This window comes from Mesitornis unicolor, unplaced genomic scaffold (assembly GCF_000695765.1).
Source record: "Mesitornis unicolor isolate BGI_N332 unplaced genomic scaffold, ASM69576v1 scaffold9954, whole genome shotgun sequence".
Lineage (NCBI taxonomy): Eukaryota > Metazoa > Chordata > Aves > Mesitornithiformes > Mesitornithidae > Mesitornis > Mesitornis unicolor.
In genome coordinates, this window is record NW_010180762.1 from 1 (window position 1) to 23,202 (window position 23,202).

The window sequence follows — 23,202 nt, forward strand, 5'->3', positions numbered from 1 at the left end:
AGGCCGGGCCTGGCTTACCTTTCCAGCTGCTTTTTTTTTCTCCTCTCTCTCCTCTCCCCCCTTTCCCTCTGTTGGGCTGACAGATCAGAGTTTCCTCCCCAGCAGAGGGACTGGGAATGGGCTCAGGCTCTGTGCTGAGGAGCTGCTGCCCCCCTGGCTCTGAGAAGATCCTGCTTTTTGTGGGGAGGAAGCTTTGGGGGCTCTTTATTATTTTAAAACTACAAAGTGCTCAGAGGGTAGGTGATTATTAAGGGGAATCCCTGAATATATTCTCCAGCAAAGAAGGCAGGGCTGCTGGGGCTGCTCAAGAAGAGAGCCAGCAGCCTCCTACAGCACCACTACCGGCACTGAGAGGACATAACATCAGAGAGCGGGTCCTCTGCCCTCCAAAACAACAACTTTCCTACCATCTTGGAGGTAGTAGAGAGGGAGAGAGGGAGGGGGAAAAAAGTACAGAAGGTTTTTATAAAGTGTCAGTTTCGGGGAGGGAGCCAAACGGCCGAAACAATTTTTTTTTTTGGTCATTTATGTGACTTTTTATTTTAAATAAAAATTAAATACAAAGGCTTGTGGCTGAAGAAATAATTTTATTTTTTACCTGTTAAGATCTGCTTTCTGGAAAAAAAAAATTAAAGGAGGTACGGTAAAAAATATATTTTTAGTAACTTTGTTTTTCTTTAAAAATTAAAAATTTGTATTTTTTTTCTTGTAACTTATGAAGTTGATAACTTTTTTGTTATTGTATGATAGTTATAAAAATTAATGTTTAATGGTGAAAGTTACTGTAACTTTTTTTGGGTACTCGTACTCGGTATTGCAGCTGAGATGGATGTGGGGTAGTTTGGTGAAGCTGTATCATTACATCTTTCTCTCGAGGCACTGTAAATAAAACTGAGTGTACAGGTAGGAAAAAAGCACTGTTTTTTAATTTTTATCTTTTTTCTAAAGTAAGCTCTGTAGAGAAGCTATGGGGGATTTAATGCAAGTGAGTACGACCAGTGATACATCTATGAGAAATTCTGATCATCTGCCATAAATCTGGCAGTGCCTGACCTTCAGGATGGGATGTGAAAAAATAAAGCTCATAGCAAGAAATCTGGAGGCAATAGTGGAGTTCTAGTTTTAATCTTTTCAAAGCATTTTGCAGCCTTCTAAAATCTGTTCTGTTTTGGTTTTTTTAAGTCACTGTTTTGATGTGGGGGCTTTGTTCCTGATATTGATGAGTACTGTTAGTCCTGACTTCTTTACAGAGTTGAGAAATGCCATTAATTTATGCTACACTATCTTGTAGTATAAAATAGTTATTGTGCTTTTCTTTGTTGCAGATGTTTTTATTAGATTGTAAAAATGACATGAAATGCTGACAAAGCAGTGTGAGATGCTACCGTGTGTCTATAGGTGAGACAGTGACCCCTGTATTCAGCAGACCTCTGATAATGTTTCTTGCAATAGGATTAAGCACAGCCCTGTTCAGAGATGAACAGCAAAGATGCCTTTTTATTTCTCCTGAAGGAAAAGGAGATGATGAGGAAACTAATGAGCTATACATTAAAAAAAGAGAAGTAGTTAAGTTTTTTTTCACTGTGAAGATTATTCAGGTGGTATAGGCTGATAGAACTGCAGTCAGACTAAGGTCACATGAATGGGGGTATTGAATTACTTACTTTGTTATCAGCTTCTCCCCCTCCTCTGTCAAATCTGGAGTATATTATTTCAGCTAAATTACTCTAATCTTTAAAAAACAAAACAAATCATTCCCGAATTTAGGTACATTCCCTTTTTAAAATGTACTGTGAGAATTTTCTTGGCTAGTATAGCGAGCGTATTTTGTGTTTATAGTGGGGCTTTTCATTTAGATAAATTAGTTTGAATTAAAGTATAGAAGTCAGCTTGTCTTTGTGTCAAGCTGTGCATTTTTTGTTCCGCAGGAATACTTTTAAATTTTGGTTAGCTTATAAAGCCTATCTGTACTATCCAGAATGTTGCGTTCTGTGGAGTTACTGCATAGGAGGTGTTTTTCCAGATCACATTATTAATCCGTTCAATGCATTATTCTGCTCTGACATTAGAAAAACAAAACAAAACAGATATGTTGCTCCTATATTGTACTTTAAAATATTTTCTCTTTTTTATAGAAGTAGCACGAGAGTTATGGTATTTCATCATCTTAACGGTCATTGTGTTCTGTGGAGCATAAAGTATAATGATTCTTTTTGAAAGGGACTTAAATAAAAAATACTTTCATGTTCTATATCTAAAATTAATTAGGTGAATGACGGGGATTACAAATGTTGGTCATATATGAGATGATTAAAAAAACCCCACCTTTTGAAATACTACAAATAAATTATCTCAGTGGACTCAGACGTGCAACAAACACAGTGTAAATTAGTATTTCCTTTTATTTTATTCTAAATCATTTAAGTCCCAAATTCTCAGACTGGTTTTGCGAGTGCTTGCAGGCCTGATTAATAATTCAGAAGCATTTGAAGAATCACTCAATAATACTTACTTGCATAAAACTCTTCCCAAGTCAGTGGGGTTCTGTTAGAGGACTGAATTCAAGTTTCTGCTCGAAGTGATTTCTTGTATCGAGCAGCACGTTGAATGACAGAGTTGCTGCTTTTAACTGTAGTTTAGTAGTTGACTGTAATTAATCCTTCAAGTGAGTTCTCTTTATTGCACTGTTAAGACATCCTTAGTGTTTTCAGAAGAGAGGCGAACCACGAGCACTGGTGGGCACTGGGTCTGTCTGGCACTTCTGGGAATTTCTGTACAGTGCACTGAGGGCTGTCGGAGGATTTTTTTGAATGGGATGCAGATGATCCAACATGTTAGAGAAACGGCTGTGAGAGCACTTGAGAACCTGAACGCAGAAACAGTTTAAACCCTTTCTTTGGCTTGTGTGCTTGACTTTGCGGATACTGACTTGAAGCGGATTACTTGCATGCCTAAATTTGAACGTGCGTCACAGTAGCATTACACATTTTGGCGATATCCTGAGATCCAGTTGATGTGTGTTAATGGCAAAGCCAGAAGCTTAATGCTAAGGGAAAGGAGAAACATTGTGAATCTAGTTTAGAATAGGAAAACTGAAGTGGGATATTTTCTAGTGTCTTGTACAAAAAAACCCTGAATCTTTTTAAGGAGGACGAAAAAAGAGGAAAAACTTCACTGGACCTTAGTTATATGGACTATTGTGTAATCATTCAACAGAAAAACTAAAATCGGTGCATTATGGATGGAGGAATTTATTTAACGAAACTTTATTCACCTGAGAGGATTAAAAGGATTAAAAGTTACTTTTCAGTAACTTACAAAAAAATTGCAAATATTATTTTACTTGTTTTGCTGTCAACAAAATGTTGCACAGTAACTCTCAAAGAGCAAAGCCTGCTAGCTTTAGTAAAGGAGATTTGAAAAAATGCTTTTGGACAAGATCCTTCTCTTCAGTTAGGAGATGGATCGTTCTGACAGAGGCGAGCAGTGCTCTGAAGTTACATCAAATAAACTGGACTCTGAGAGTCCTGTGCAAGGACAGTGTGTAAATCCAGAGCAAGAAACGTCCCCTGTACCACATGAAGTACTTTATTCTGGAAATTCTTTCTTCATTACAGAATAAGTCTGTGTCCCTTGACTTTAAAGTGGCCGCATCCCTGGACCAACTGCTCCAGCCAGCACCAACGCTGGAGCACAGAGTGGTCAGAGAACATCGCTGTTCCCTAAACCACTGGTTTCTGGCTCATGAGGCATACTTCACTGTGTCTCACTGGTATTAACAGCGAGACTGAGGGCAGCAACAGAGTGAATAAGCTTTGTGAGTCTAATGAAAGTCACGGAATAGATGCTTTAGGCTCTACACCAGTTGCCGAAGGAGGCTGCATCAAGGAATGAACCTAGACTCTCCCAAGGTCATACACACCCCAAGTGCAGACCTCAGGAATTTCTGGAGCGTGTGGCAGAGTCTGGGGTTTTCAGCAAACAGCGTTATACTGTCAGCGTCTTGGTATTATTCCTTGAAAGACACACACATTCTGAGGACATAGTTGCATTGCCTTCAAATGCTTTGTGAAAGGGATCAGCAGTTTATTCAAAATGCAGGTGAATATTGAGAAGGGGAGGAACAGCTCTTTAAGTGTGTAGTTGTTCCTTAGAGACTTTCATACGTAGAGCCACATTTGTGTAGAAGATCTCATCTTTAGGCATTTAAACACTGAGAAGGGTGACAAATTAAATAAAAATTAAAAATATGATTAGGCACTTTCTTCTAAGCAATGTCTTGGCAGTTTGATGTGGTATTGGTTTATTTAATTGTGGTAAGCTCTGGGGTCAAGCTAGCCATTAAAGCCGAGTGTATTAGTATTATTGAAAAATGCGTTTTCTTATTTTTCAGCAATTCTTTAACATGGAAAGTTTATTGCAGTGGTTGTCTCTAGCTTATCTGAATTTGAGTTTCTCCCTGTCTGCTGGGGTATTTAATAACTGGCTTGATTTTTGCCACTTTGCCAAACAGCAAAATAAGAGTCCCTATACTAAAAACATTGTCTACAGTCCAAACATTTTTCTCTAGCAAATACACCCAAGTTATGGCTTAAATTCAGCTTCTTAATTTGGCTGCTAAACCCCTTCAAACCCATGGTTTAGTGCACTACCACATGGCAAGTAGCACAGCCCAAAGTGTAGGACAAGCCATTTGTAGCACAGAGTTACTTTGCTTTACTTCATTTCAAGTCATAAACGTGAGCAGAGCAACATGAAGTACAGATCTCTGGCCCTGTTTTCCTGAGTCTTAAGAGCTTAATTGAAGCTTATTGGAGCAATGGGAATTTTGCTGTGGATTTCAGTAGAAGTATAGTTGCAGAAGTATTTAACCAATTGGGAGCAGACATATGCTAGCTACTGTCTGATCATATAATTAATTGATAGTGAACTGTACTTAAAATAGTAATTAACTAAGACTTAACTAATGTGCTCTTCATTATCGATGTGTATTTTAATCTGCATTAAATAAATGGTTTTGTCTTCCTAGAGCTCAACAAAGGCAAAATAGTAAGACTATTCATTTTGGGAAGTTTGTCCAGAGTATGTGACAAGCATCTGTGGAGACTTCTTTAAATGGAAGACAAACAAATGGAACAAACTGTCCCAGTAGAATGCTCTAATACAGCCCTGTTTTACTGGGAAGCCCACTGTTAATTCCAAGTTCACTATTGTATTTTTACTATCTGCTTCTGTCTATTGATCTTTCATTAACAGTAATTGTAGCGGTTAAGAAGCTACACACTTTATCACCAGTCTGTCTTTCTGCTGTTAGTTCAGTTACATATCTACATTCTGGTTCGAGTGGGTCTTGGTCCTCACTGCAAATGGGAACGATGAGAATTTCCCCTCTGGACCAGATCGGCAATCTCTTAGTTTTCTGAGAATAGCCAGTATAGGATGCTTCAAACAAAGGTATGGATATCCTGTGATAGGGATAGCATGCAGGACAGGGCTTTTCAAAACTAGTTGAAGCTAAGCTAACATCAAAGCATGACAATTAGTGTCCAGGGTCATGAGATCCCAGTAGATTTTGGAAGTTATTTGTTACACATGAAGCTTTTTGCTCTTAGTATGTTTCTTTTTGATGCATGGTTCTCATCTGTGAACCATTTCAAACATAGACACAGCTGTACAGAAGGTGACAAGAAGAAATAAAGTTATTTATTTGAAGTACTAGCCAAGTATATTCAAAATTCAGTAGCAGCTGTGGAGCGATGTCTCTACCAGCTATTATGTCTTACCTATGTGAAGAGGCCACTCAGTCTCAGCATTAGGCACTGCGAATGGATGCTTGCATGTAGCCAGAGAAAAACATGGATTAACAGTGTTTAGCTTGGGAAGTTTTGAGGATCGTGGAGACACTTGGAGAGTTTGAATTGCAAGGTTTTATGTCTCTTGCAACTCCCTTGGTGCCCTTCCTCTGTCGTGCTCAGCTGTGGGGAGTTGGGGATACCCAGGTGTGACATCATTCCATCCGCTAGTGTGTGTTACTGAAAAGTCTTTTGGATGAAACCTTACACAACAGAGGAGCATGTCTTGTATAAGCCCCTACACACAGCAAAGGACTTGCTGTTTGTGTCTGAACAGAGTTTTCCTTGTGACTTTCTGTAAACTTCGGTGTTTCGTTCCCAAAGGTACATGTGCCCATTTCACATTTGACAAATACTAATAAATTATTGTGTTCATATCTATCAATAAATTAACAACACATAAATTGTATCTATATCAGATTTAAAAAAAATTTAAAAACTGCTGCTTGAGCAAGGCAACTTCTCAGGTAAATCTGAGAGAGCTTGTACTCTTATTAAATAGCTTGTTTCAGTTGTCAGTTAAGTCCTTGACTTTTAGATGGTTTCCATTATTCCCCACTTATTGCTAATTTTTTTTCCATGACGGTAGTCCCAATTAAGTCCTCTTCTCAGTTTGCTTGTTAGCACTTGTTCTGTTCATGTCCTGTCAGTGCCTTGGAAGAGTCAGTCTTTTCACCCTTCATCACTGAAGGTGACTTCATCTAATTGCCTATTTGAAAAAAACCCAAATCATTATTAAGAGACTGTCTTGTTTTGGGAGAGGATGTTTTGGCTTAGAGGAGCAGGCGTGTGGGGACAGGGATGAAGATGAGGTTTTGTGATATTTTCTCTTTGGATTAAGGCTGCTGCTAGGCTGCTGCTCTGCTCTAACTGTATGAATCTTAGCTGCTTTTGTGTCAGCTTCGACAGTAATCAACAGCACATCCCTCAACCAAGCAGACAGATTCTTGCAAGACAGTGGCTACTATTGGTCTCGGCACAGGCATTGATCCCAACTCCTTTACTTCCTGGGGAAATGCTAGAGACACTTCCTTTTCTGCCCTGAGCTTCCCTTCAAAATACAGTTTAAAAAAATGAGTCAGTTACAATTGTTTTATGACTGGCCTAGTTTTGTTGGCTATTTCAGAGTCTTGCTGAGAACATACCTAAGTTTGACTTGAGTTTTCATTGGGGACCACGTTATTTGGTTTCCTTTTATTGAAGAAGCTCACTAAATCGGGTTTTAAAGCAGTCTCCCTCTGAAACAGTAGGGATGTACCCATGAGATGCTGGTGCTTCCAGGAACGTGGCTGTTGAACGGGGCTTGTGTTGTGAAAACGGGGAAATAAATCCGGTCTTGTGAGGCCAGCACCGAATATGTGACAGGCGCAAGTTGGGGAACAAATCGTTTATTTACAGCAACATTTACAGGTTCTATTAGATTGCTGGTGATAAATTAAAAAGCTACAGCTACACTAAAGGTTGTATAACTAATGTAATAGCAACAACACGCTATGAAACACAAACACTAACAACAGCAACTTGCCCGCGGTAAGCCCAGCTGCCTGGCAAATAAACAAGCCTGTCTGAGCAGAAATACCGTGGAGCAAAACCAAGAATACACTCGAGAAAGCCTAGAAATGCACCTAAGGAGAAATACATCACTCAGCGTTAGCTGAGGTAAATAATCTTACCCACAAGGTGTCCCGAGTGGTGGGGGTGGAGAGGGAGTCATCAATCCATCCAGTCATCGGTATGGTTCCGAGTTCATCCTGTCCCCCTTTCTTTGGCCGAAATTGGGGTGATACTTATACTCAAATTTCTGCATTACATCACCGGGGCATAGGTGTGGGTGGGGAAGAATATAGACAGCCTTATCACTTATGTTAATGTCACAAAGTCCGTTAATTCCCACCTGCATGGGTAGAGGTAATGGCCCCTTTTGTCTGGGGAGGAAAGAAATGGGGGACTGGGACCACGAGGCCTCCACCTCATCTCACACTCCTCCAGGCATCCAGGTAACACCAGATAACGATTTCTAGTGATGGTTGCCACCTCGCCCAGTGCTGAGTTTCATGCTTCCAGGCATGCAGCTACATGGTGTACATGACTTGGACTTTGTGACTAACTTTTGCTCTCTCTCTCCAGCTTGTAAAATTTTTCGTTTGAAAAGCACAGCTTTGGACTTAGATGCTTAAATTTGCCTGCAGTGTTTTGACAGTTTCTCTTTAATCTGACTGCTGGTGTCAACCTGGCCTAAACCTGCTTGACAATATACGCGCTTAGTAGGGTTTTACCTTGAATTAACATTCACTTTTTGTTCTCCACTCCCCACAACCTTCTGCTGAAGACAAGACTACATAAAGGCAAGGTTTAATCTAAGCCATGTTTGGGGTTAATGGCTTGCGTGCAAGAGCTCTGTTTACACAGTGGTGTGTTAAGAGAAGAGGACACGTAATGACTAAACCAATCCATCTCTCTCCTAGAGACGTACCTGTTCTTTCTCATGCTGTCAGTGCAGGCAGGAGTGTACAGGAAGAAGTGAGATGAGGTTACTGGACCGTAACTGATGATGCAACCAGAGAGGAATTCTGCCAGTTGGCCACCAGGTGGTACTAGGGCTGCGTTTGGGGAACTACACCTTCAGTTCTGATCTTAGCTTTACAATAAACCCCCTGTCCGCCCCCCAACAGTCTGGATAAATGCACCCACCAACACTGCATTTGGAAGTTACCTGCATCAGCAGAACTGACCGTTCACACAATGCATCACCAGGGTAATAAGCCCTTACTTGAACAGTCGGGAACAATACTTAGAGCATGTTCATCTCCCATTATCCCAGCTCTTCATTGCCACCTTCTCATAATGCTCCACTTTAATCTGAGGCTGCAGCTTCAGAACCAGCAAGTAGTAGCACTAACTGTTAATTTTATTTATTTTTTAATAAACAGAACTAGGTTGCATGTTTCTACCTTGTTTCTGTAGATTTCTGTTCCAATACTTTGCGCAGGCCACATCACCTCCATTCCTTTGCAGACCCCTGCTGTCCTTTTATGGCTAGCTGGGTGAAAGTCCACATGTGCACTGACTATCCAGCCACCAGAACAAACAAAAGAGAGAAGGGAAGGGCTACACTGAAACTCAGTTGATAAGAATGCTAATTTAGATTTCTCTTTACCTATCCGGTTTCCAACAGTCAATTTTGTAGAGAGCTTTGTTGTTATTATCAAGTTTGGCTGAAAAGTTCTATACCCGGTGACTAGGTAGGTGGGGAAGAGGGTAGAAGCAGGACAGACAGCACCACAGGTACTTCTTATCCCTTTTGTTTTTCAAGATAAGGGCTAGACACTTGAATAGAAATAAGGATCTCCTCTACACACTAAGTGAGGGATGCAGAGCTTTCAAAAAAACTAAAAAGTTGTGTGCCAGAGCTCCAGACTTAAAAAATCTCAGAGGCTTCTGAACCTTTATAAACTGACTTGTTGCACAGCTGAAATTATTCCTCTGTTTGTACAACAAATTTTCAGGGAAAAAAAATAAGGTTTTCATCCTGGGAACCTGTGAACCAAATGTTTTACTGAATATAGGATTCAGCTACAGCGTTCCCTCTTAAACCTGCCATCTGTGAGAAGAGCCAACTGCCTTGCTTTTGGCATATGTTCTCCCACACTTTCCTCTTTTGCCATGTCCCTGCCATGAAACCCTCTTCCTCCTAAAGGAATAACCTTCCACAAGGACAACATGAAGGTTTTGTGCTGTGCTTTGACACACATGTGGACGAAGAGACTATGGGGTCCCCTGAGCTGCCATGTTAGAAACAGACTGCAGTATTTGTATATGTCTCATTAACACGCACAGTGTATCTTTGAATAAAGTGAATAGTTGTCTTTATTTTGTACCACCAAGAGAGCTGACCCTGTTGGTAACAGAAGATGGCAGGCTAAGGCAAACAATGTCCAACATTTAAGACTTCGTCGGTTAGTGTAAGGACACTGGGCTGTAACAGGATAACCTGGAGGAGTTCTTTTCCCAGGCAGAAAGAAAACAATTTTTAAAAAAAAGGAATGCTATAAAGCTAAGGCTTCTATCACAGCCCTATTATTCTACACTAGAAAATACAGCTTTTCCTCATGCAAAATATATTTTTTAATAAAGTTGGAATTGATGGCTTTCTGATACTATTCCCACTTGCATGATTCCTGTAAAGATTACTCTAAACCTTATTACCATAGTAGCCTGTTGAAGAGAAAGCTATCCTTCTTCCCAACTTACATTAACTAACGTAATAGAGGAGAGCGTCGCTGCTCTGAAGTCATTCTAAAGCTTAAAAAAGCCACACCACATCCAACCCCTTCCCCCACTTCGCTATAAAAAGACCACTGCACAGAGAAACTATTCTGAGCTCCTTTCTATATTTGAACTGATGTAGCTAAAGACCTGTATCTTTTTGCTACATTTTTAAAGCAGTTCAAGAGAAGGAAGCTGTGTGAAAGTTGCTCTTCTTTTTCACGACATCAAAATTATTTTTATTTCCTCCACAAGCAGCTTCTCAACTGAAACCAAATGGAGAAACACACAAATATCTAGAGCAGTGGTAGGTCTGACCACTGACATAAACCAGGTACGCTTGACTCAAGAGAGGGACAACTTGCTCTGAAAGTGCATTACAAAAATAGCGTATTCACTCTTACCAGTGCATAAAATTAAGATGCTTGGATGCTCTGGAAGAAGGTTACAATCTAGTATTTTTGCCATGTAGACTTGTTCCTAGCAAGTCAAGACTTACTGAGTCTGAGTTGCTTACCAAGTTCTTTTCATGCAGGAAGAGTGAACTACATTAATCACATAGGTAACGGATTGTTTGGTATTATAATTTATTTGTGTACAATCATTATGTACTCTGCCTCTGGGTACAGTAAGTTCAGTGCTGCGTGTTCTCTCAGACACAACAGTCCTATACAGGGCTATCTGAATGGATGAAAATGTGAATGAAGAAAAATACAATGATCTAGCAAATAGATTTGGAAAAAAAAAATCAGTCACAGCAGTTAACTGCAACAAATACTCGGATGGAAGTGGTAGCAGTCTGATTAGTCTCTAGCAGCTGGCTGGCTCTTCTACTGCATGAGCACCTTCAACAACAGCTTTCACACACTTGGCCATTGTCTGGGATGCTCTACTGATAGAATCTGAAAAAAAAAGATCCAAACACATGTCAGCGTGTTCTAACTGTTCTTTTTCAAAACTATACAGACACAATATAAAAGATTTAGTACAGGACTTCTTTATTCTCTTTATATGCAAATTGTTTAGTTGAAAACATAGTCCAAGAGTCTGTGCTTTATGCAAATTCCAAATAATTTTACTAGAAAATTTTGTTTCTTCAAAAGACTCGAATCCTACACATGTTTGTGGTAAGCTTTAAGTGCCTCATAAGTATCTTACTATAAAGCTAAGTAAAACGTATTGCTGATTTCAGAATGGAAAGACCATACTATACATACCTGTCATATAAAAGTCTTTTATTGTGAGCTGAGGTGGAACAAGAGGATCAGCAAGAAGCTGTTGCTTCACCAACTGTGGCAGAAAATGGGGGGGGGAGAAGAAAGTCAGGTTTATGACAGGAGCTCTTTACCAAAGCATTTGTTTAGTGAATTCTGCACTCAGTGCAGGTCAAAGAATGTTTGTAGTACTACATATGAAGAAGGCCCATTACTTTAAAAAGCATCAAGCTATGTAACAGTACTAAATCATGCCCAGATGCTTCAATTTTGGTTACCTTTGACAATTCATTTGCCTGGTTGAAGTAGTTAGCCTCTTCCACATCATCATATCGAACCAGATTAGGAGATACTTCTTCTAAACGCTTCCGTATTTCATCAAGGTTCTCATAAGGCAAGGTCATACCAGCCAACTAAGAGAATCATAGAAAGAAATGTCATCAAGTCTAGGGATTTAACACACAGTGGTTTAGATTACCACAGGCAGTTATAATGTACCAACTGAAGCAAAGTCATGGTATTCTGCTAGACTCCTGATGCCTATGGCTAAGACTTCCCCATGTTAAAAAACTAGGCTGTACCGTTTGATATACAAAAGGAAAAAGAAAAGACAAGGAATTCTCTTCTCCTCCCATGCAGATGTCACTTGTACTTTCCCAAGCTTACCACCAAATGTGATAGAAGTTGATGCAATTATCAATGCATCTTGTTCCCAGTGACTAGTAAGCTCATATTTGACCTTAACTAATGATACCAGATCCTGTCCTTAGAGTTCATTGTTTTCTAAAAAGAAACTGCAGCCTCCCTCCAGTTTCCTCTTCCCTTCATGAAGACCAGCAAAATTTGCAGACAAAGCTTCACCCATTATGCATTCCAACAGCATACAGCAGCTACAATATTAGTGCTGTCCTCAAAAGGGAAACAATATGATTTAACTCCCAGAACTAACAAAGTATTCAATACAAAACATTACTTCTTAAAAGCTACAGTCATGTATTTCCCTGAAAATGTACCTCTTTTTTGGAAGCACTTTTCAACATAAAAGGAACTTAATGCCTCACTGCATACTTTTATTAGAAGCAATTTATAACAGCAACAGTACCTCAGAGATGGCTCTAATAATTCTCCAGTCTTCCCTTGCCATCCCAGGAGGTGTTACTGCTACTCTTGTCTGCTGTGCCCTACCCTCAGTATTCACGTATGTGGCTGCCTTCTCTGTATATGCTGCTCCTGGGAGAATAATATCAGCCATGGGAGCTCCCACATCCCCATGATGTCCTCAATACATGGAAAGAAGAAACAGTATACAACCATATGAGACATAAGTAAAAATAAGAAGAAATGCTTTACAAACAATACAGAATTTCTGTGTTCCTATAAAAGAGTACCTAAAGGTTCGCTTAACCAGTAATGTAAAGCTATTAGGCTGACGGCTCTGAGGTCTGTCTTGCTTATTACTTCAGGGAGAATGAGTAGACTACAAGCAGTAGTAAATGGTACTTCAGTCTCTATAACCACTGAGCTTTGGGAGGCTCCTGGAACACGGATGCCTAGTGAATTAAGAGAGACCATGTTTTGGTCTTGAACAGAACAGCTGGGAACCAACGCCGTTTTATCTGCCAGGTTTAAGGCTATGTTCCAGAAGACCCAACTGATTCACATTCCTTTACTGCTCATGGGCAGTTTCTCATTTCTGCCTCAGAAACAGGTAACCAGTATCTCAGTTATGTAATGTAAGTCCACTTTCTTGGCAGAAAATAAAGGCTAAATTTACCAAAGGGTCAGATACATTTGTAAGAATATGCCACTGTTTAGGCTTTCTCTCCAGCTACAGAGAACAACATTTCTTAATTTACATCTAGTGATTACCTTGATAGATGATAAAACAATCCTTTGGCAAATCCTGACGTGTTATACAACCTGAATCTGCTCCCAGGAGATACAATACTTTGGGAGGATTTTTCCTAATTGCTTCCACTCCTGGTTTGAAACCCAGATCCAAAGCAGCGACTTGGCTTGCAACCCTGTAGGAACAAGCACATTGTGACCTCAAGTTATTTCAGAATTCTCCCTCTCTGATCAGAACAGACCTAACTTGCTTGTTTGACTAAATATTTAGGAGTGACAGAAGAGATCTCTAGCAGTAAGAGGACAAAAACAAAGCATAAAGGCAGCTGAAAATTTTGACAGAGTAGCAGGTTGGTTTTGCATTTTGACAAACTGATTCCATTTGAGGTTTTCATGAGGAATCTCACCTATTTAAGATGGGATAGCAAAATAAAGGCAGACATTCCAGATCAGGACCTAGTGGCAGGCAGCTCACTTGTCATCTGGAACATCAAGGTTCACATTTCAGCTATGAACTGAACTTGACAGGCCTTTAATTCAGGGCAATCGCATGGAAGATGAAAGCCCAGCTACTGGACAATCAGCTACTCTGAAGCATCTAAGACTTAAGCTCCCTGTTTCGTCACTATTCATTTATTCACACATAAAAATAATTTTAGAAGAATGAAATGATAATTTTCATTTTCTGGCAGTCTCTTTGTTTTCCAAGGAAACAGTTTTGCATAATCCTGCATAATTAGGTGCCCAGACATAAAATTATATTTAAAAGAAAAAAAGATTCTCTTTGTAGAGTACAGATCTTTCAATGTTCCTCATGTCTGTCTGACATAACCAGACACAGAGGTTCCAGTAAGTTGCTTTTTACACTTAAGGTAGAGAGGATGGTGCACCAAAAGCATGAAAGTCAGTAATATGAAAGACTGCCAAACCACATGTAAAGAAGGTATCAAAAGTGTTCTTTAACTCATCGGTGTTTTGGTATTAAATGTTTCAGCAGCAGGATTTTATAGTCAAGTTCCCTTCAGAGGACCAAGCCTTGCTCTTGCTATACTGGTTTTACATCAATGAAGCTGCTTTTGGCAGAAGGACTTCACTGAGTCTCTGAATCTGAGTGCCACTACTATTTGTTGAAATAATTTGTCCTCCACAGAGGCTGTCCATTTGACAGACGGAGTTTTAGAAAGAGTGGGGGGAAGGACTGTCCCAAGAGGAGCTTGCGTATTAAAGGAATAATATCCCAATAAACTGAGTAACTAAGATCAAAAAAACTAAAATGAAAAGATTCAAAGCTTTTCTATTCAGTTAAGAAACTGCACAGTAAAAGAATTATTAAAACGGTACTATTTAAACACTCTAGCCATGATGTTTGTTTTTCTTCCTCTAGATAAAAGGCAATCATTTAGCAAGTGACACTGGTCTGCTGTGCATTCTACTGAATACTGTGGTATGTTATTAAGCTCTCCTGTACTCTGTACCTCTAAATCTAAACTTTAAATTCTACATTTAAATACAACAGATTAATAAAATCTCACGGAGAGCCTGAAAAGCTTGCCAAGGAACCCATTTTTATTAAAAAGCTTCTGCTAGTTTGTAACTTCTATTTTGTATATTCCCTACAGGTTCTAACCTGATAAGCTGCTTATGTGTATACAAAGAAACCTGCACACATACATTGCAGTAACTTGTGTAGGCCCAGCATGAATGAAAGTGGCGCCCAAAAAAGCTTTAAAGCAAACCTGTGGAGGATGTTCATGACTTTCCAATCAGAACCAACACCACTCTTAGTCCTGGCATTCTGTGCAATGGTGGAAACGGCAGCATGGATAGCTGCTCCATCACCACGCTGCAGTGCTGCGCTACCTACCACCACCATTGGCTTTTTGGCCTGGTCAAGCACCTGCGCGAGTAAAGAATCGAGAAATTCAGTCCAAGGCTCTGAAGACAATTATTGGTGCAGATAATGAAATAAATCCCATAATTTCTACGTAAGTCTTCCACGCAAAGCTACAGTTCTGAAATGGTCACTGCTTAATTTAGAGATAAAGCCAAGAGAAATTGCTATAAGCAGTACATTACCCTGTCAATAAAGAACTTCACCCTTGATAACCACACATTTAAGAGAAAACAGCAATGGCTGAAAACAGCCTGTTTTATATCAAGAAGTATTTCAGGAGTTTCCTGCACTGCAAAGTTTTACATACTGGAATATATTAAAGACTTTACACATACACTATGGAGGCTGGACTAGATCATCTTTAAGGTCCCTTCCAACCCAAACTATTCTATGATTTTGTGATTCTACTTGGTGCACATTAATTACCTCATACCTGCATTTAATTAAAAGCAAATAACCCCATATACAACATGGTACTTCAAATCTATCTCTGTAGGTAGTTCAGGTAATTATTCAATACATCTAAAATTTAACAGTCGCATTCCTAACTTTTGTGTACCTTGGAGAATGCATGTTTTCCAGAAGCAATGTCCTGGAGTATCTGTGGGGACTCTCCTAGATGATCGTATGTGTAGGTCAAATTCACAGGAGAGCCAACAAGGGCCACTTGCAAGTCATTGTGAAGCCAGCTGAAAACACAGCATTTTATAAGAAAAAATGAAAAATACAGTTTTACTCAACTAAAGCCACTAATTATAATTTTAGCAGTAACTTGAAATAGGATGCAAATTCTTTCAAAGGAGTTTAAACAGCATTTATTGTTTTAGTAACATGCAGTTTACTATTATTCTGACTGTTAAACAAGCTTATGGGTTGGTTTTTTTTGTCATTTTGCTTTTTTTAGAAGGACTACTTCATGTACATTCTGGGACCAGTGCAGCAACACACCTTACATGAGAAGTAATTTCCTCCTCTCCTCAAAATTTTGCCAATTTAGTGGAAAAAATGGTTGCACAAAACGAGGTGCTACAACTTTAAACCATCTTTTCCAGTGTAAGGCAAAACAAACAAAAAGAAAACCCAACACCTACAGCTATTTAGTGGAGGAGGAAAGAATTTCTTTGTATCAGAAATAGTGTGGCCAGCAGAACTAGGGAAGTTATTGTATATTGTATATTGTAGCACTGGTGAGGCTGCACCCTGAATACTGTGTTCAGTTCTGGACTCCTCACTACAAGACAGACAGTGAGGAGCTGGAGCACATCCAAAGAAGGGCAACAAAGTTGGTGAAGGGTTTAGAGCACAAGTCTAACGAGGACTTCTGAAAGGAGGTTGTAGTGAGGTTGGTATTGGTCTCTTCGCCCAAGTAACAAGTGATAAGACAAGAGGAAATGGCCTCAAGTTGTGCCAGGGGAGGTTTAGATGGGATAATAAGGAAAAATTTCTTCACCAACAGGGTTGTCAGGCACTGCAGCATGCTGCCCAGGGAAGTGGTGGAGTCCCCATCTCTGGTGTGTAGACATGGTACTTAAAGACGTCGTTTAGTGGTGAACTCAGCAGTGTTAGGTTAATGAGTCTATGATGCTATGAATTTGACAGTGCTCACAGTTTTAGAAATCCACTTATTTCTTAGAGAAAAATATAGCTGGTTAAAAATTTTTCCTTTTTTGCAGCTTATAAGAATATATGAATCATTCATAAGTATCACTGCATTTTTTCCCCTCTAAATTTTAAGGTCACTATTGTGTAAAATGATGCATTTTGGAAGAACCCAGCATTAGGAAGGACAGGGCTTTTGTAAACCTCAGTTGTCTCCTACTGACAGAGCTTGTTGAAGTTGAATTAGCTATGTTCACAAGTTTGGGAAAGCCACATTACTTGCTGAAGAAAATGTTAAACTTAAATGACTGCTTCTAAAATTAGCAAGTCTGATTTGTTACAACAATACAAAAAGCAGCAAGCTGATGCTGAAAACAATTAAGGAATATGCTTTAACAAACTTCTGTAAGACAGAAAATCTGAGGTGTCTGTGTAAAGTAACAAAATACGTCCGAGTACATGAACTTACATAAAATGTCAAACTGAAAATCATCAAAACATAGCTGTACACTACAGGGAAAAGAGACACCCTTTTTCTACCCATTTATCACCATTCTCTTTACCAAAAGGCGAACTAAATCCAGCCAGTCCATCTGGATGAATGCTCTCAAATTACTGCCTGTGGCTCCACCTGAACACTGCATCAAATCCAGATGAATTTGCGTGCTTATTCACCACCAAGGAATACAAACCTCTTTCGAATTCTAGCATTAAAAAGCGGTGCCTCAAAGCGTGGATTGGTGCCAACCAGAAGCAGGACATCTGCCTCCTCCACTCCGGCAATCTTGGTATTAAGCAGGTAGTTAGAGCGTAAATCTGTGCTACAACAAAAACATTTAAGAAGCAAAGAGGATGAGAATTCAGTAAAGGGAAGGAACAAAGATGTGGTAAAGATTCTAGAAGCTCAAAATAATTTTTCATCTCGGGAGGAGGGGGAGGAAAGAAGAGATTTCTCAATCTGAATTACTAACCCAAAGTAAGAGCTTCTCTCTTTCATGAGTATCAGAGACAGCAAAACATTAAAAGAATTACAGCGCAGACATTTCCTACATTTACAGTTATTAACAGATGAAGTTTGTGAAGGCTGACATTACACAGTTTACAAAGTCCTAACTGTACTATAGTTTTTGCAGCACAAATAGAAATAGACTACAATTATGCAACTTACAACAGAGTTTAACGGGCTTTCAGTAGTAGAGACTATGTATTAACTCTCAATCCATAAATTCTCTCTATAAATGAATACTGTCAATTCAAACAAAACCTTTTAACATATACGCGATTGCTGTTCTTGGTAGTTTCAGAATCTCAGCATGAGATGATCTGCAGACTGGAAAGTTTATGAACATATTAATTGCAGTATTGCCTGAACTCTTACCCAGCTCCAGCAGTAGGGAAGACCTCTTCAGTGCAGAGCGTATCACAATTTACTCTATTCAGTAAGTCTTTCAGAGCTATTAGTGCTTCTGCATCCACCAGTCCTCCTACAATTGCTGCTACTTCCTTACCTTTGACAGCCTGTAGCTGGAGGGAGAGAAAGTATAAACATAAGCAAAAGAAACCACTGAAATAAATTCCCACTTGGCCCAAGTAAAATGTTTGTTACATTAGTACGTGTCAAAGCCAGCAGTGCAATCTGCTGGCCTGGAGTAGCACAAACTGATCAGCAATGTCTGACTTCCCCAAGGCAGCAACTCCAGCTCCTTCAGAACTGGTGATAAGCAAAGAACAGCTCACTCTATTGTGTGCAGGTCTCTCCCACTATAGCTTAGATGTGGCTAATTCTCATTTAGTGTGGTGAGGAGAGGAAGACTGGTGAATGCTTTTATTTTAATGAAGATCCAGTGCAGACTGAATACAAACTTCCACAACACAAGCTCAGGTAGTAAACTCAACTCAAAGGTATTATCCAAGAGGCAATAGCTTTCACAACAAACCCTTCTACTGTACCCCATGGGCAAAAACATCCTTGAGGAAAGTTCAATTACAGTTATTCAGTTCTACTTTGTCCACATAAATTTTTTTAATCAAAACCTAAAGCAGTCACGCAGCACTTCATTTGAGCAGCAGAATCAATCACCACACAGAGAAAGCACTGAGGCAAGCACAATTCAGATGTAAGTAATACTGAATTAATAGCTTTGATGGCAAAAGTGGTGATAGCAGTTGAAATAAATTTAAAGAAGTCTTCAAATAGATTAAAGTAATTCAGGAAAGTTGCTTCCTCCTACATTTCTAAAGGAACAGTTTAGTTTCCTATTTAAATAAAAGTAATTTCTCCCCCAACGCCCCAAATGAAATCATAAGACAAAGTTCTTCAGATTGTCTAATGCATGAAACAGGAAATAATATTCAAAATAAGAAATTTAAGTGGAAATACAATGGATTAGAAGTCAAATGCTCCCCTCTAACCTTAAAAAAAGCCCTTTTCTATATAACTGTCTTCATAGTAACAATTGTAACATGTCCAGCTTTAGAAATTAATGTTATGCTACATATATTGAAAATTGTTCTTACCACACCAGCAACACGAGTTAATACATCCTCCCATGAGGCATAAACTAATAGTCCTTTCTCATTTTTGATCATGGGCTGAGTAAGTCTCTGACGCTTCAGACCATCATAAGCAAACCTAAGTGAACACCACTGATATTATTGAAGACCAAAGACAATTGTGTATAATAAATATTTTCTGAGTTTTCTATCAGCTTGCAGTGATTAGAAAAGAGAAACACAAGAAATATTTTCCATGAAAGTTTAACATTTCCTTCTCAAAGACAAGTAAAAAATCTGTGGTAGAAAGTTACTGCAAAAAAAAAAAGCTACAAAAATGAAAACATTACAAAACTCAGTAACTTCAAATACAGTATTAAAAACACGTTTACCAATTAGTCTTCACTATGGCTTTACAATACTAACAGTAGCATCAAGAAGTCAGTGCTACTGCCCATATTTCTGGTTCTGCATAAACGCAGACATGGCTACAAACACCTCCCACACACCTCGTTTTGTCGGATATCCATTCCTCATTGATATCTTCATGCAGCCTTGGCAAGATTCTCATCACTTCTCCAGTTCTTGTGCTCACTACGATGTTGCTTCCAACTGCATCGAGTACATCAATTGACTCTACCTTCCTGATTAGAAGAACAAATAAACCATTTGCAGTTTTCTATATACAAGCAGCAACAGAATAACAAACAAAATGACAAAAAACCAAAATGCTGTAGGTTTAGCTTTAGATGTGCATGGAAGAACTTAGTTTCACAAGGTGAATTATATCCTCAACAATTACTGAGTTAATGAATTTTAATTTTCCTTCATACACATTTTTTTACTGAGCAATAACCACAACCTGGAAGTCCAAACCATTTTAGGGTAAAAATAAGGGAACTATAACCCTCTTCCTTTTCTTGAATACACTGTAAGTAAATAACAATGTGTGTTAGATTCAGTCTACAGAAAATTCTACAACAACAACAAAAAACCAACAGAGAATAAAAATCAGAGAAAACCCTTGGTATCATAGATAGACATATTCTAAGATAAAGTGTATGACAGAAACAGGAAAAGCTGCATCTTCAGCATGAGTTAAGATACATACCTTGTCTCCCATGGGCGTGCAGTAAAGGCATATGGCTTGGAGGTAAGAGCACCAACTGGACAGATGTCAATAATATTTCCTGATAACTCGGACATGAACATTTTTTCAACGTAAGTACCAACTTGCATATCATTTCCTCTTCCAGTTGTTCCCAAGTCATCTACCCCTGCAACCTCACTAGCAAACCTGGAAGATGCAAAGAGAATGCAAAACAAATCTGGAATCTACAACAGCAACATAGCACTTTTTTCAACCCTTATCTCATTTTCTTAAGATAAAACATTAGCCTCAGTTCATACACCTGAAAAGAAAACAATTGTTTAGATGCATTAGTCGGTGCCATCACATGCAGGACTATACATCTGCAGAATTTCCTTTGGACAGCGCTACAAAATCTAGGTGGAGTTACATTAAAAAACAGAGCCGTTCAGTGCTCACTGAATTTCGCAGTCTGAGTCCAAGATTAGTCCTAATTAACAAGTTGTTTCTAGAACTAGGTGAGTACATTGTATTCTTTTCCATCTGGTTCAAGTTAGCTGGTACTGAATCTCAGGACTACAGAACAGCATAAATATAGCTACCAGAGGCTGTCAAGAATAAGTAAATCTTGCAACTGTGGCTGACGAAGTAACTTAATATTCTAAAATCCATTCTGGCACTAACACCATGGGACCAGTTCTGCCCTGTAGAATTCTGATTTCACTTTCATGTTTTGGCCATCTCTATTTCCTGTCTGGTAGCTCTGGGAAACCAGTTGTCAGCCCCTACCAGAAGTAAAACTCTTAAGTACAGTCAGAAAAGAAGAAAAAAAAAAAAAGAAAAAAAAAGGACTGTCCCCACAAGTAAATATGCCTGCTCAGTACTCTCTCCAGTGAAAAATAAAGAACATTACCTGATACATCGAGTGCACTGTATACACCGAGTCATTATTGTTTTGACTAATGGACCAATGTTCTTGTCCTCCACAGCACGTTTTCCCTCTCTAAATCTACTCCTATCACTGCCAAACATCATCGATTGATCCTAGAACAGACAACAGAAAACAGACATATCCAGGCTGCTGGAAAGCACAATTTCACCTAAGACAAGGGTATTAATACTTAAGTCTACACAATTTAATTGTATGTTGTACCTGTAGATCACATTCTCCACCCTGATCACAGATAGGACAGTCCAATGGGTGATTTGCCAGCAGGAACTCCATCACACCCTCTCTGTTGGGTTCAGGAATTAAAGTTAATGTCAATGTTACATTATTCAGCAGATAGTTCAACTAATCAGCTATAGAAAGCTAGAAGAAAGGTACCTTGCTTTCCTGGACTTCTCGGAGTTTGTCAGTATGTTCCAGCCCTTCATAACTGGCATGGCACAAGCAGCAACTGGCTGCAATCATGATAAAAAGCAAGCATGAACAGAACATATTTCTCCTTAACATGGCCACAAACCCCATCCTCACCCTTCTCCCAAATTCTTACATAGGCACATTATTTATTTCACATGTTATAGAAATTAAAATATATCTACAAGAAAAAAAAAGAAAATCTAACCAATAAATTCACTAGAATCCATATTTGTTGATAATCTGCTATATGAAAAGGTGAAATTAGCTATTATTTATTTATTTTTAAAGTTAAAAATATTACATTTACAGGTTCCAATTCAAGTAGTTACAGCAAGAAGACAGTCAGTTGTAACAGATATAAGGCAAATCAAAGAGATTCAGGAGAGATCTCGAAAACTTCTAGAACTGAAGTTCTAAGTATGCTTCATTTATGAGACAAAGTCTACAGAAAGAGTCTTGGAATAAAATTCTTCACAAGATTAGTGCAAGATTAACAAAAACTCCTGCTCAGAAAACAAATTCCTCCTGCTTTCCAATCACATCATGAGATGGACCATCATGACTTCCATCATAAGTGATAACCCAACTTTTCCAGAGACACAAAGCTCAAACTACAAAATTCAATTTGAGGTGAGCTAAGAAGTTTTATATGTGAATATAAACACATAATCCAAGACTGAACTCCAGAAGAATGCCTCAAGTACCTGCATAAATTTCTCAATACTGCTGAAGGCAGTGTTCAGTCCTGAAGTAAATTCCTGTTTTAATAACAGACGTCAGTGGTACATAACGCATTAAAATATAAGCTAATAAGTAACTGCAATCTCTACTTAGCTAAAACAAACCTGCAGACACTAATCCTACCGCTGAATGCATACAGTATCGGAAGTTTACTATTTGTGTAGTATCAGCTGAAAATACGCTGTTGAAGACTGAATTACAGAACATAAAAATATACCTGACTGAAAACACACAGCTGTCAATGCTCATGTCCAGCTAATCCACAAGAACCTGAGAACTGACTTTGATCCATATGCAATAGCTGCAGTGCAGGGGGAAGAAGGGAAAAAACTGCTTTGAGCAGTTGAATGGCAACAATTTGTGTGCTAATGACGGTACAAACAATTATTGACAAGATTCAAACTAAGCCCTAAGCACAGTAGAAAATTGCAGTTCCTATGAAACACATACAATACCTTTGGAGCTTTCTCTATTTCCACAAGACACATCCTACAGTTTCCAGCAACAGAGAGACGATCATGGTAACAAAACCGAGGTATCTGAATTCCAGCCTTTTCACAGGCCTATACAGAATAAGAAACAAAGAAACACTAAATTTTGGTTAGACCTTTCAGTTCCACCTCATAAACCATTATTCAGTTCTTCAAAGAATAACAGCGCCAGACCTCAGCAATAGAGTGCATTCAACCTTTCATCTTAAGTGATCATAAATTAAAAATTGAGATCAAGCAGAAACGTGTCAGGTTATCCATTCCAAGTATTTTTTTCCAAAATTTGTAACTGATTGAGGAAATGAGAACTGACTTCTTCTTAGAAGATACAGAGAAGGCAGAGTTACTGAA

At 38.9% G+C, this 23,202-nt stretch overlaps 1 protein-coding gene across 1 annotated transcript; it reads right to left on the reverse strand.

Annotated features, from left to right (window-relative positions):
* Window positions 1–10,672: 10,672 nt before the first annotated feature.
* Window positions 10,673–22,919, reverse strand: NDUFS1 (NADH dehydrogenase (ubiquinone) Fe-S protein 1, 75kDa (NADH-coenzyme Q reductase)). Its single transcript, XM_010183186.1, has 16 exons — window positions 22,816–22,919; window positions 21,584–21,660; window positions 21,410–21,491; window positions 21,170–21,300; window positions 20,278–20,463; window positions 19,676–19,810; window positions 19,191–19,305; window positions 18,052–18,197; window positions 17,366–17,494; window positions 15,634–15,763; window positions 14,917–15,077; window positions 13,202–13,356; window positions 12,435–12,610; window positions 11,611–11,745; window positions 11,336–11,408; window positions 10,673–11,020 (listed from the first exon to the last, which is right to left on the reverse strand). Exons 1-16 carry the CDS (start codon window positions 22,846–22,848, stop codon window positions 10,929–10,931), a joined length of 1,956 nt encoding a protein of 651 aa, XP_010181488.1. The 5' UTR covers window positions 22,849–22,919; the 3' UTR covers window positions 10,673–10,928.
* Window positions 22,920–23,202: the final 283 nt, after the last annotated feature.